The 13,949-nt window shown below is 48.4% G+C and overlaps 1 protein-coding gene across 9 annotated transcripts in view; it reads right to left on the reverse strand.

Moving 5' to 3' along the window:
• Mical2 (microtubule associated monooxygenase, calponin and LIM domain containing 2) overlaps positions 1–13,949 on the reverse strand; it is a 129,058-nt gene that overhangs the window by 44,599 nt on the left and 70,510 nt on the right. For all 9 annotated transcript variants that reach the window (XR_003735217.2, XM_028875851.2, XM_028875852.2 and 6 more), the window contains 3 exons: positions 7,229–7,436; positions 3,791–3,907; positions 1,559–1,660 (listed from right to left, as the gene is read on the reverse strand). Coding sequence is in view for 8 of the 9 variants with exons in the window: in XM_028875851.2 (XP_028731684.1) it covers positions 1,559–1,660; positions 3,791–3,907; positions 7,229–7,436 (427 nt within the window). In the remaining variant the exon portion in view is untranslated. The remainder of the gene's footprint in view (positions 1–1,558; positions 1,661–3,790; positions 3,908–7,228; positions 7,437–13,949) is intronic.

The raw sequence follows: 13,949 nt of genomic DNA on the forward strand, positions 1-13,949 counted from the left end.
TTGATTCCGTATGTCACTGAACACTCTTAAGGCGCTTACATGAGTCAAATGATTTTGTTAGCCTTTTAAATGGAAAAGAAAACCTTTTGAAAATTAGGATTAGACTGGACTCCCATAAGACAGGGATGCTAAAACATTGTCTTTATATCTTCGTTGTTATGGGTCGTACTGCATTGTCATTTTCCCACCACGTATGTGTGCTGAGGTCCTAACCCTTGGTGTCTCTGTATGTGACATTTTTGGAGATGGGGTCATTATAGATGTGCTTAGTTAAGATAAGGTCTGCTGGAGTAGAATGGGTCCTCTGCTGTAACATGGCTGGTGTCTTTATTCACAGGGAAAGCTGGACACATACACACTGCGGGAGATGCTCCAGATAGATGAAGGCAGAGCCGGGATGGTGCTTCTGAAGTAACATCAAGGTCTAGCAAAGAAAACCAGTACACTAGTTCCCAAGGGCTGGTGCCTAGGATGTATGCTGGCTGGTTTACGTCTTGACATAAACCTAGACATATCTGGGAAGAAGGAATCTCAATGGATGAATAGCCCCCATCAGACTTGCCTGGGGGTACATCTGTGGTGGCATTTTCTTGATTAGTGATTGATATAAGAGGATTCCACCTATAGCAGGCTGAGCATAAACCCGAGGCTTTCAAGTATTCTGACCCGTATTTTTCCCAATCCACCAGAGCAATCCCACAAACCATACATGTATCCACACTGGCAGATTTAAGTGCCCTGACAGATATTGCTGTGAGAAGATGGGTACAGGAGTCGGGCAGGGCAAGTAGAGACTGGGCGGAGTCGGGGGCAGACAGGAGAGGCCTGATCTAGAGGACCACACATTCAGAATTTTCTGAGATCAGACTTATTTCAGTCCGTGCAGTCTATCCTCAGAGAATGAGTTTTCCCAGCCATGCAGCTTCAGCTTGGGACCCTTGACAGGGGCAAATTCAGAAAGCAGGACGCCCCCAACTCTAAGAGACACCACTGGTACCATGCTGTTTTTCAACCAGAGTCTCAGACAATACCTTCAGTATAAATGAGTACACGAAGCCTGTCTGCTGCACTCAGAGAAGCCTGGCTTTGAATCCTGACAGTTTTCCTAGCTGCCTGGCAGTGGGTGTGCTTAAGAGTTATGAAGAGGGCCCCGCTGTTGATTGGGAGAGTACTTGAACATGAGCGGATGCCATTAAAATCTTGAGATGTTTGCTTTAGATGAGGTGAGAGAACACCTTGGCTAACACACAGTAGCAGGTGCTCAGTGAGTTTGTGTTGACTTTTCCCACAGTGTCCTCCCTTTAAGAAGCATTTTCACAGAAAAGCCCTCCCCCACTCCTTGCCTCTGTGCTCTGAGAGGTTCTGCTACCCATATTCTCATTTGGGGATGCTCAGGTCCAGCGAGAAGGAAAGTGGAATGGCCATCCTCTCATGCTCAGCCTCAGGCAGGACAGAACAGCCTGACCTCTACTCTTAGCCAAAGCATCTGCCATCTTGATTACCCTTCTCTGGTTCCCCTCGTTATCTCTCAGCTCTAGCCCCGAAGAAGAATCCTCACCTTCCAGAGTGTTCCTATGGCCGTCAGCACCAACGATGACGTCAAACTCAAAGTCAGACAGGGCGTGGTCTGCAGGGAGGAATTCTGCCCGCCAGCCGACTTCTGCAGGGGCAGAGAGACTGTTAGATGAGCTGACAGAGGCAGGCTGAGAGAGTGATGCCACCCCTCCCTGCTGGCCATGAGAAATGGATAATGACCCAGTGGAGTCTCCCTAAGAAAGGTCCAGGCATCAGGTACATGCAGCCTCTTGACACTGTGACACAATGCTGTCATCTACGAAGTTCATGGTTGAGAACTGTGCAATTGAGCCTTTTTTTTTTAAATGTTAAAAAGCTCCCATAATATTTTAATAAGTTTACTATTTCCTCTTTGGCCATCTTCATAGCTATCCTGGGAAGCACGTGGTTCCCAGGCTGCAGGCTGGACAACCCTGGCCAGTCCATATCTAGGTCTCTCTGGTTTTGTATCAGTGCAATCCAGCACAAAGCTAAGAGGAACTGCCAGCTTCACGCCTGGTCTGACTGAACTGTGCTAGGATGCTAACCTTCTGCAATCTCAAACCAGTCTCCCTTGTCCCTGCTGTATCACACCAGATTCACTCGGATTTGGCCCATATTCAATGGCTTCTCATTGTCAAGCAGGTCCCAGGGGCTGTGGGAGATGCCGGGAAGCCACTTTGCATTTCTGCTTCTTGCTCCGAGGGTTTGCTGCTTGTCGAGGCACACTCTCAGAGCAAGCCTGGCTGGGTCCTCAGAATTAGGACCAACTATGCAGCAGAGATGTTTCAACAGGAGCACACAGTCTCTGAGTGTCCCACATGATAGTGTCTTGTTAGAAAAACAGGGAAATCCTCCCCAAGTTGTCAAATATACTGGGTTGAGGCCAGGAGAAATCAGGGGTGTACCTTCCATGGGAAACAGCAAAGCCTCCAATACACACTGCCTCAAAACTCAGCATTTCCAAGGCAAGAGGCAATCATGACAGGAAGATATGAAACCCTTGATGGCCAAATTCCATGTCTATGGTGTGTAAAAGAGATCAGAATTTGATTTCCTTTTTTCTAGTTTTTTTTTTTTTAAAGGTAGGTTCTCAGTATGTAGTCCAGGTTGGCCTTGAACCCACAACCATCTTGCCTCAGTGCTGGGATTATAGGTATGTACCACCATGTTCAGCTAAAATATCAGAATTTAAGTATGTATAATAAGAAAGAAGAATATTATCAAGAACCTGCCTAGATGGAGACATTTATGTCTATAAATTAAAACTCAATAAAATTGAAAATACTGCTAGGTATGATGGCATCCCTGCAATACCTGTAATCCTAGCATTCAGAAAGAAGTTCAAGGGTCCTCTTTGTCAACATAGTGAGTTTGAGGCAGTATGGACTACTTAAGACTCTCTCAGGAATAATACATATGCTGCGGTGGTTTGAATGAAAGAAACCCCCACAGGCCCTTAGGGAGTGGCACTACTGGGAGGTGTGGCCTTGCTGGAGGAAGTGTGTCACTGGAGTGGGCTTTGGGGTTGTGGAAACTCAAGCCAGTCCCAGTGACTTTCTCTACCCGCTATCTGCTGATGGAGATGCAGAACTCTCAGCTACCTCTCCAGCACCATGTCTGCCTGCATGCTGCCTTGCTTCCCGCCATGACGATAATGGACTAAACCTCTAACTGCAAGCAAGCCCCAGTGGAATGCTTTCCTTTATAAGAGTTGCTGTGGCCAGGGTGTCTCTTCACAGCAACAAAACCCTAAGACATGTATTCCAAGAAATATCTACAGCCTTTGTTTTACAACTGTTCTAGAAGTCTCGGTTTCTTTATTATATTTTAAATTATTTTGTGGGTACAGCAGGCACATCCACCCATCTGTGTGTGGACTGACACACACATGCTGAAGCTTGTGTGAACTTTATTACACTATCAGATCTGCCTTCTTTCCTGCCACTGGCTGGATGTCGTTTGTCAAAGCTGCATCTTCCTAAGGGCCGAGTAACCAAATTATAGGCTTCATGGCGCAAATAGTATTTCCACCGTCACCCCCGCCCTTGTCGGGAGCTGAAGAATAAGCCCAAAGCCACAGAAATGGTCAAAAAAGGTAAAGTATTTGCCAGTGGAAGTATGCCAAGCAGCTCCCAGCAAAAATAACTTGCAGAGATAGCCTCTGAAAGCTACCAGCGCTGCTGCCCGCTTGGAATATCTGCCTTCAAGGCAGGGCAGGAGAATTATACTGTACTTTGATTTTCTTGGTCTTCAGGAGGCTCTAGAACCCTCACGAATTCCACATTCACATGGATTTCCACTCCCAGCATCAGGGCCACCTTGAACAGGATGAGCTGTAGTTGACGGATACCTGTCAGGAAGGAAGGGAAGGGAGAGAGATGCCTGTCAGGAGCAATGCTTGAGCACCACCTGTATGCGAGTACCTCGCAGGTGTGGCTCAGTGGGCTCAGAACATAGCACCACATCAGCTGAATTTGAACCAAGCACTCAGGCCTTTTCATTCATCCCACACAGCGGCCTTTGGGGACCCTTCTTATTTTCATTTAATAGAGGAGATTTGGAGACTTGATAAAGTCAAGTGACTGCTCCAGGGCCACACAGAAGCAAAAAGCGGAGCGGAGCCAGTTCAGTCTGACCTGACAGCTTGGCTCTAGCTGTACCAGGCTGTTCTAACTAGGAAGAGCTGTCTGTCCTTCCTTCATCTTTGCTGAGCCGGGCCCTGATCTGATGAGATAAAGATGGAGAGAGGAGGAGACAGTGAGAGTCAAGAGCCATAAGGGAAGTCAGAGATCAAACGGCTCATCGGATGCAGCCTGTGTGCTCAAAGCTCCTTCATCTGCAACGGGAAGGGGCAAGGCAGGGAATTCTCCCCACCAACTGCACTCAATGCTCTCCACTTTTTACCACGTCAAATGCCTTCAGTGAGCGCAACCTTGTTTGTCCCGCTCGGCACAAATGGGCATGCCTCCAACTATTTTTCTGCACAGTGAGAAGTTGTGGACTTGCTGTGGGCGTCTCTGTATTGAGTGGGCGAAGCTCATTTGATATTCACTGAGCACCCACAATGTGCCAGGTGCCATCTTAGTCACAGGAAGATGGGCACATGCTGTCTAATGGAGGAAGCAGATGGACAGAATGCCGGGGCCTGGGCTGGGGCTGCAAGAGAGGAGCAATCAGGAGCATCAGATTCTCTGGACAGATTGAGGACAATGAGGGCCACATGAGGCCAGGGCACCCTGGAACCAGGAAGCTGCTGGGTAAAAATCTCTTTAGTGTGGCAACAGAAAGGAAGTAGATAATCATGGGAGGAGTATGAATGGACAGACAGACAGTCCACACTTTCTCTTCTAGAACAAGCCCTTTGAGCTAAGGAACAATAATGGGGTCCCCACAGAAGCGGGGTCCAGAGTGAGGAGCAGGTTGACTGGTGATGAGGAAGGGGGAAGAAGGAGGAGAGAAATCCAAGAGGGACCAGAGTTGGAAGGTGGGCTAGCTCTGTTTCTGTCCTGGGGGCACTAAGAAAGGAAGATAAGTGTGTAAAGGGCAGGCCAATGGCCTCTCTTCATCAGGCATAGGACACAGACCACTGCTAAGATCCTAGGGCTGGAAGAACAGGGGTGGGGAGTGGAGCGTTCCAACACAGTACGTAAAAAGAAGTGCTGAGCAATGCTGAACCTGAGGGCGCAGCTGCGGCTGGAGACCGCCCACAGTCTGAGCAGAAGCCAGACAGCCCGGTTTAGAGAACCCAGGCCACAACGTGCTAAGGAGACAGTCCTTCCAGGGGAGGCGTGGCCACACCTCACTCACAGTGTTGAGGACCCTGGCTTCCAGTACACAGTAGGTGCTCTATAAGTCCCCACCTCCATTCTAACAGGACTTCCCTTGACGATGCCACATCCTCTTAGCACTGTGCTCAAAGTCATCACTCCACATTCTAACCAACAGAACTTCTCTGGGTGGGTCAGAGCATCCCGCCAGCTCATGCTGTGGCTTTCTGGGCAAATACAAATTTCTTTCCATTGGTCTCCTGGAATTTTCTCATCCCAAAGTGGGAATAAACTCTGGGGCTGCTGCTGGTAAATTCTTCTGTGTCTGAATAAATTACACCCTTAGCAGCTGATAATTCTCTCCAGTCCCACCCACACCCCACTCACTTTTCCCATCAATTCTGGTCTCATATGGACATGGCTCTTGGGGCTCCCTTCTCACCCATCCCCATGGAAACGTACAAGGTTCTTAGGTTTGAGGACCACACATGGCACCCTGCTTACTATATGTCACAAAGCACTTTAGTACTTACTACACAGCAGACATAGTGCTACCATGTTACAAACCTGACCCCAGGTACCCTTAGCAATTCAAGGAGACAACATTAATCCTGTTTTATAGGAGATAAAATAAGGTCTGAGGAAGGTAAGGAATTTTAACCAAATCAGGAAGAAATAAAAGAGACATGCTTTGTGTTTAATTCCCTTGATTCCATGTGACCTGCCTGACTTCCATAAGTTCCACTGTCATCGAGATGATGGCTAGAGACCTCTTCCCTGCGAAGCTCACAGGAGGAGGGAGGCTAGCTCTCCAAAGCTGGTATGCACAGATCTTGCCTCAACATTCCAGGAGTAACCAATGGCAGAACAGGAGCCATACTCTGCAGGGGCATTCAGAGACTGCCCAGAATCAGGTCTACATCCTCAACTTTCCTTCCCAGCCTCCACCAAGTCACACCATGCAGCCTTCTCTCATCAAAGCTCTAAGGAGCACTGGTAAGCAGTCCATCAGAGATTACACATCCAATTACGTCACTCCTCTCATCTGCCACCTGCCCTGCTCCTCAGGACTAGCAGCACAATGTCCAAATGCCTCTGCACAAGGAGGTCTCAACCATCTGGCCCTGTTAGAGCTTTTGTGAGTTCTCTCTTTAAATTCCTCCTGGGAATGTGACTCACTCTATTAGAGCACATTTTATTACTGACAAAAATCTTAGTGTGCTCCCGGAGCGTACAGACTCCGCTGCTTACCTCAGGGCTTTGTATTTCATTCATCCACTCAACAGATGTTTATTGTTCATCTATTATGTGTCAAGCACTTAGGCCCTGGAGACAGGTCTTTTGGCAAGCAGTATGTGCCAGAGTCTGTGACCAATGGAACATAGCACAGAGCCCAGAATAACCCACAAAGTAGCCTTCATGGTCTGAATGTGAAATGTCCTCACAGTCTCATGTGTTTGACATTTGATCCCTGTCCAGTGGTACTGTTCTAGGAGACTGTAGGACCTTTAGGAGATGTGGCCTAGCTGGAAGAAGTGGGTCACTGGGGAGGAGGGAGCTTGACATTTATAGCCTGGCCATTCTGCTGGACTGCTCATCATTTCCAGATCTGCCCAGGTATGAGCGATCAGCCACGCAGCTGCTTGCCTTTTTGACTTCCCTGACACAATAGGCTGTGTCCCTTCAAACCATGAGCCCGAACAAACCTCTCCTCAAGCTGATTCCTGCGAAGCATTTGACCACAGGCAGAGCAAAGTAACTAACGCATAGTCCTTCAGGTAACATCTGTTAGTTGGATGTATGGATCCTCAAGGACCAGCTGGGGCTCCTAGATATGACAAGATGGGTCCACCCACAGTGAGACCTGGACCTTCATGAAGTACCCCACCCCAGGCCCCACTCACTGATGTGGTCGATGGAACCAGCACAGAATTTCCCATAGAACTTCTTGGCTCCTAGGCCCCGCAGGTCGTGGATGGTAAAGGGCCAGAGGTGCAGCACATTGTTCCGGGAGAAGGTGTCCCTCTTCTCCACTACAACCACTTTGGCTCCCAGGTAGGCAAGTTCAATGGCAGTGCGCAAGCCACACGGTCCTCCTCCGACGATGAGACACTGTGGAGGGAAAGGAGACACTTAGCAACCTTGAGTGTCCAGGCAGTGCCATCACTGAGGTACCACCTCACCAGGCATGTCATCCTGGGCATCTGCTAGGGTCTGTCACTCAGTGAATTCACCACCCAGTGAATGTTCCCTGTGGGTCCATCCCAGACTAGACACTGTTCAAGTCCTGGGAGGACACACAAGGGGATTTTTGGAGAAGGTACCATGAGATACGTAGGCGGTTCTGAGTAAGGCAGGACCAGATCTGATCCCAGCCCTGGTACACCACCTCTTAGTTTCCTCTCCTGTGAACTGGATCTATGAAGTGCTGCTTTTCTTCAGAGGGCTGTTGTCAATGGCATCACCTTCGGGAAGTATACTGGGCTGGGGAAGTGGTTCAGCTGTAGGGCGCTAGCCTAGCATGTGCCCTGAGGTATGTGTTCCCAACAGCACTAAATAAATACACAGTAAAAGAAGGAAGTACTTCCGAGTCATGAAAGTGTGTGGAACATCATTCTTGTGACCGAAGGCTAGCCAATAGTTCCTTAGGACAAAGAACCAAACAACAAGAGAAAATATTGACCATCTGGATTTCAGCAAGATTAAAAACTTCGGTGCTCGGGCTGGAGAGATGGATCAGTGGCTAAGAGCATTCTCTGTTCTTCTAGAAGCCAGAGTTCCATTCCCAGCACCCATGTCGGGTGGCTCACAACCACCTGTAACTCCAGCTCAGAGGATCTGACACTCTCTTCTGGCCTCATGCACCGACACACAGATGTACAGCCCCCTACCCACAAATAAAAATAAATCTTAAAATAAAACTGATGTTTCATTTTTGCCCAGGAAGTGGAAAGAAGACAGTTATGGCGGCATACGCCTGAGAGCCCAGGCCAGCCTGTCTCACCCCACCCCCTTCCCCAGCCTGGCAAAGGAAAGGAAACAAGGGAAGACCGCCCCACTGATGGGAGAAAATATTTGCAAACCACATAACTGATAAGTCCTGATAACGTACTTGTATTAATATGCATAAAAATCTGACAGCTTAAAATGAAAAATAAATTAAAATACCCGAGTAAACCCCAGAGAAAGAACTTAGATAGCATTTTTTCCTTAGTAAAGATATACAAAGAGTCAGTAAGTAGATAAAAAGACCCTAACACTATCAGTCATCAGAGAAATGCAAAAGTAAGCCAGGGTGAGTGGTCACTCTCTCGTCTCTAGCAAGGATTCTAATTTGATGGAGGGCATGAATCAGGAGCTGGAAATATTCAAAGGTCACATTTTGCTAGTGCAAATGATTTCAAACAGTCTGGTATAGCAATCCTCTATCAGTTAAACCCAGGGGTACCGTATCAGCCAGCCAGCAGCCCACTCCTAGGTACATAGACTCAAGAGAATCAAAAACCTCTCCATGAACATCAAGAGAAGGAGTATACATATCAGCTCCAAATTGCAAACAACTCGTGATCCTATGAATTGATGGATAAACAAGATACAGGTGTAATATTGGGGTGCCTATATGTATTTGCATGTGTGGGTGCAGGTACACGTGTGTGGGGGCCCAAGATTGACATCAGGAGTCTTCCTCAATTGTTCCCCCACCTTATTCAAGTGACCCTAGGGTTTGCTGATACAGAATAGTCTAGTCAGCCATCTTGCTTTTGCTCTGGGGATCCCTGATATCTGCCTTCTGAACACTGGAATTACAGATGGGCTGCCATACCCAGCTGGTGTTGATTTGGGTTTGGGGATCTGAACTGCAGAACAGGCAATCTGTATAGACAGAAAGATTGGTGTGATAAGGCTTAAAGGGTAAGGGGAAATTGGGACGTGAATGCTACTGGGTATGTGGCTTCCTTTTAGAATGTTCTGGAATTAGGCAGCGGTGATAGTTATATCCTTTAGTAGGATGAATCTTATAGTATGTTGGTTATATTACATACAATTAAACAGTGAGACCCTATCTAAAATCAAAATGGACTGGCAATGACTCAGCAGTTAAGAGCATTGGCTGCTCTTCCAGAGGACCCAAGTTCAATTTCCAGCACCCACACGATGGCTCACAACCACCTGTAACTAGTTCCAGGACACCCGATACCTTCTTCTAGTCCCTATGGGCACTGCATGCATGTGGTACACACATACACACAGATACTCAAACATACCCACAAAATAAGTACTAAAAAAAATAAAAACTTCAGGCCCAGTGGTATAGTCCCAGGACCCAGACAGGGGAATTGCAAATTCTAGGTAACGTTAGGTAAACAAAAATTGTATGGGGGGGGGAGGGCTGGGGAGTGGGAGGAGGGAGGATGGGGGAATCCATGGCTGATATATGAAATTAAGCTAATTATAATATATATGCAAATAAATAAATAAATAAATGACAAAGGAAAAAAGTTGTATAAGAAAAAGGTAATTAGAAAAAGGCATGACACACACTGGTATGAATGTTGGATTCTCTTTTTTTTCAAAGTTTTAAATTTATACAGATGGGTGTTTTGCCTGTGGATATGTTTGTGCATCAGTTGTAGGCCTGGTGCCTACGGAGGCCAGGAGAGGGCACCAGAGCCCTTGAAACTGGAGTTACAGGTCATTTCAAGGCACCATATGGATGCTGGGAATTGAACCTGGACCCTCCCAAAGAGCAGCCAGTGCTCCTAACCACTGAGCCATCTCTCCAGCCCTGAATGTTGGAGTCTTATTACTGAAAACTAGCACCTGTTTCTAGAGACTCCCAGGCCATGGGGTAAATCTGGACTTTCAAATAAAGAACTACAATGTCTTGTGGTTCATCTATTTCATGCTCAGAAAGAGAAAAGCTAAGTCTGCCTGGTAGAATGCCAGGGACTTCAGAGGAGGGACTTCCCGTGTCATCCTCATTGTCACAGCAGCCCACGTCTGTGGAGCACTCACTCAGAGTCGTGTGTTTGACTTCTTAAATTCAGGAACTGTTATTGCTCATAGAAGAGAACTTTCATTCTGACCGTTTCCCAAATGGGAAAAGCAGGGCACAGAACCGCAAAGTCACTAACTGGTCCACGGTGTCAGACTGAAAGGGGCAGAGCCAGGATCGAAACCCAGATGGTCTTGCTCCCAAGTCTACCATGCACTCCTGCTTCTGATTTGATGGAAATAATGTGAAAACCAAACATCTCGGCCACTGGAGCCCATTTGGAGAAAAAGGGGTGAAAGGTGAGAAAAGAGGAGGGTAGTCTGCACCCAGATGCTGAAGGTCTTAAACACATTGGTTTTCTTGGCACCGGGCCATGGGTGAAGAAGAGGCAAGGCCCACATACCAAGTCATGCATGTTGAAGAAGACCATGTCCTTCTCCAGAGAGGACACAGTCTGTTAGGACAGAAGAGGGGGGCACATGGTGATGTAGATAGTCACACTGACATCTAATTTTCTTCAGTGCTTGTAAGACCTGAAGGTATGGCGGTAGCCCAGCAGCAGCAGGAGTTCACAGGCGAGTGTGTGTGCGGGGTGGGTGGGGTGGACATGGGGGTGTGGGGTATGTGTGAATAGTTGAAGCTGTTCAGCAAGTCAATAAGCGAGGCCTTCACCCACTTCTCTCTCACTGACGGATGCTGCAGAGACATCTGGAAGCTTCCCTCTACTTGGGATTAAATGTTATCTTAGAAACACATTCCCCTTCCTGAGCAAATACTCCATCCTCTCATGTCACTCCCTAGGCCGCCAGGGTCCCGGAGGAAAAGGGCGATCAAGTGTATCAGAGGCTCCCACACTGCAATCAGTGTAGTTTACTGGCTGGAACCTTCCAGAGAGTTTGTAGATACCCAATTAGAGGAAATGAAGTCACTGCTGAGATTTGACTCACCCCCAGAGACTTTGGGGAGTGGGGGGGGCGGGAGGGGGGCTGGCTTCCTCTCTGGACAGAGGTGCCTGGAGAAAACCAGCTTCCTCAGCCCAGATCTGCACGTTATCTCACCCTCCACGTAGCTTCTTGCTCCACATAGCCAGACAATGACGGTCATTTCAGAACCTGCTCCAAACCCCAGGCTTGTGGGGTTTGCTTTGGGCGAAGTCTGGACCCATTACATGTCTTTGCAGTTACCACATTTTTCCCGTTGGTGAGTTCTGTCACTCCACGGCCAGAGCTGGGCCAGCTGGAGGATGGAGGGTAAGGAGGACAGAGGCCTTCTGCAGTTTCTGTTCACCATGCCTAACCCATCTCTGGTACCCAGACGAGGCAGGAAACCCCTTCTCCAGCCAGGGGTTTGTACCTCGAGTGTGCAAACGTTAGCCAGGACTCACGGCCAGTCTTCTTGGCAGCACCTGGGCAGTTCCTGTCGGCGAATGTTTGTTTGGCCTTCCTATCATCCTAGGCTTTGTTGCATATTTTGGGCCTGGAATCTCAGAGATGCCAGTCATACCATGATTTTAATAAAAGCGAATGCCAATGGGCTTAGTTATATCAAGGGAGAAAAATCTCGGCGGGCACAAGGGCCTGTTGGCTGGGGCAGTGGGGGCAGGACGGTTCCCCTCGGAATGTGCTAGTTAAGATTCGAATGGAGACTTGGTATCCTGACAAGAGGCCAACCACCATGCAGCCACGTGTCTGGGCAGGGGAGCAGCACTGGCTTCCTGGATGCCCATGGTGGACGCTCTGGATGACAAGTGTGGCCCAATAGACTGAACTCAGAGGCAAGGGACCCTCCTCTTCCCACAGACCCACCCAGCAATTGCCACTTAGGTCTGACTTTCAACAAATAGAGCGTCTGGTTAAAATTCAGCCTCAGTCAGTGATTGCTCACCGTACAAGCATGAGAGCCAATGTTCAGGCCCAGAGCCCATTGTAAAGAGAAAGAGAGCAAAGAAAGAGAGTGGGGAGGAAGGGCCGGGAGACAGAGAGACAGAGAGAGAAAGAGAGTTGTGTTTGATGTCACACAGCTGTGGGGAGGCAGACAGGTTGAGACAGGTGGATCTCTGGGCTCACTGACTAGTCAGCCTAATTAAAATGGCGAGTCTCAGGCCAATGAGAGACCCTATCTCAAAAGACAAGGTAAGTATCTCCTGAAGAGTGACTCTCAAGGCTGCCCTCTGACCTCCATACACATACATGAGCAAACATGTGCACCTACCACATCCATGAACACACACAATGAATGCACACACACACACACACACACACACACACACACACACGAGAGAACACATACACACGAACACACACATAATGAACACAGATACACACACATGAGCACACACACAGGATTGTGCACACATATACACACATACCATGAACACACAGAGACATACACACACACAGGAACATGCACACACCACACACACACACACACACACACACACACACACACACACACACACACACACAACGAGAAAGAGAGCGAGAGAGCGAGAGAGTGCCCAAAGGCCTTCCTTGAGTTCCTAGATTAGACTGCACACTCCTCCTGTGCTCCTGCTGGCTCAGTCCTTACTGGTGCCCCAGAACAAGCTCTTATGTTATCATTGGCTGGGCCCCAAGAACTGCCCCGTCCTCTGTGTTATCTGTGTGCCTGAGCTCATCCACTGCCTGGTACGCACAGGAGGCCCAACACATAGCTGATGGATGAATGAACTTCCCACCCACCCACTCCCCGCCGACTCAGTCCTGGCTTTCTGACCATGAGAGGGATGTTGGGCGCATGCCAGCCAGGGTTAATGTTTGCAGATTCCCACCCAGACAGAAGGAGCAGGGGTCTGCCAAGGCCACCTACATCACGGACATCAGTATTATCTTTGCACTTGGGTGATGTGAATTATTGTTCATTGGGGAGTAGGCAGATCCACCAGCAGCAGGAAATCCACTGTAAAGATAAGCTTGGCAGAGTTCAGGCCTGCACATTCTCAACAAGAGACAAACACTGCATGGAAAAAACAGACTATTTATCAAGGAGCCGGAGTGGGGACAACAGCTAGTGTACCGGCCAGGAATCTCACACAGAACTCTTACTGCACTTCACATGGGGCCCTGAAAGCGTGACTCTTTTAAACTTTTATTTATTTTTATGTGTATGAGTGTTTTGCCTGAAAGTGCCTGTGAAGGCCATAAGGTGTTGGATCTTTTGGAACTGGAGTTCCATACAGCTGTGACTTACCATGTGGGTGCTGGGAACTGAACCCAGATCCCCTGTGAGAGCAGCCAGTGTTCTTACCCACTGAGCCATCTTGCCAACTCTTTTTTTTTTTTTGCATGTGTTTGTGTGGTATATACGGGTGTGTATGTGTGTTCACCTATGGAGGTGTAGGCACATGTGTGTGTGTATGTGTGTGTGTGTGTGTGTGTGTGTGTGTGTCCTTGAAGTCTTCCTCAGTCACTCTCCAGCTTATTCAAGTGGGCACCAAGCTCACAGACACAGGCTAGTCTAGCTAGCCAGCCTGCTCCCGGTCTGGAGACCCCCTGCCTCTGAGCCCAGCTTACAGGTGGGCTGCCACACTTAGCCAGCACTCAGGTGGGTTCTGGAGAGCTGAACTCCAGTTCTCACGCTTACACGGCAAG

The sequence above is a fragment of the Peromyscus leucopus genome, chromosome 1 (genome assembly GCF_004664715.2).
Source record: "Peromyscus leucopus breed LL Stock chromosome 1, UCI_PerLeu_2.1, whole genome shotgun sequence".
NCBI lineage: Eukaryota > Metazoa > Chordata > Mammalia > Rodentia > Cricetidae > Peromyscus > Peromyscus leucopus.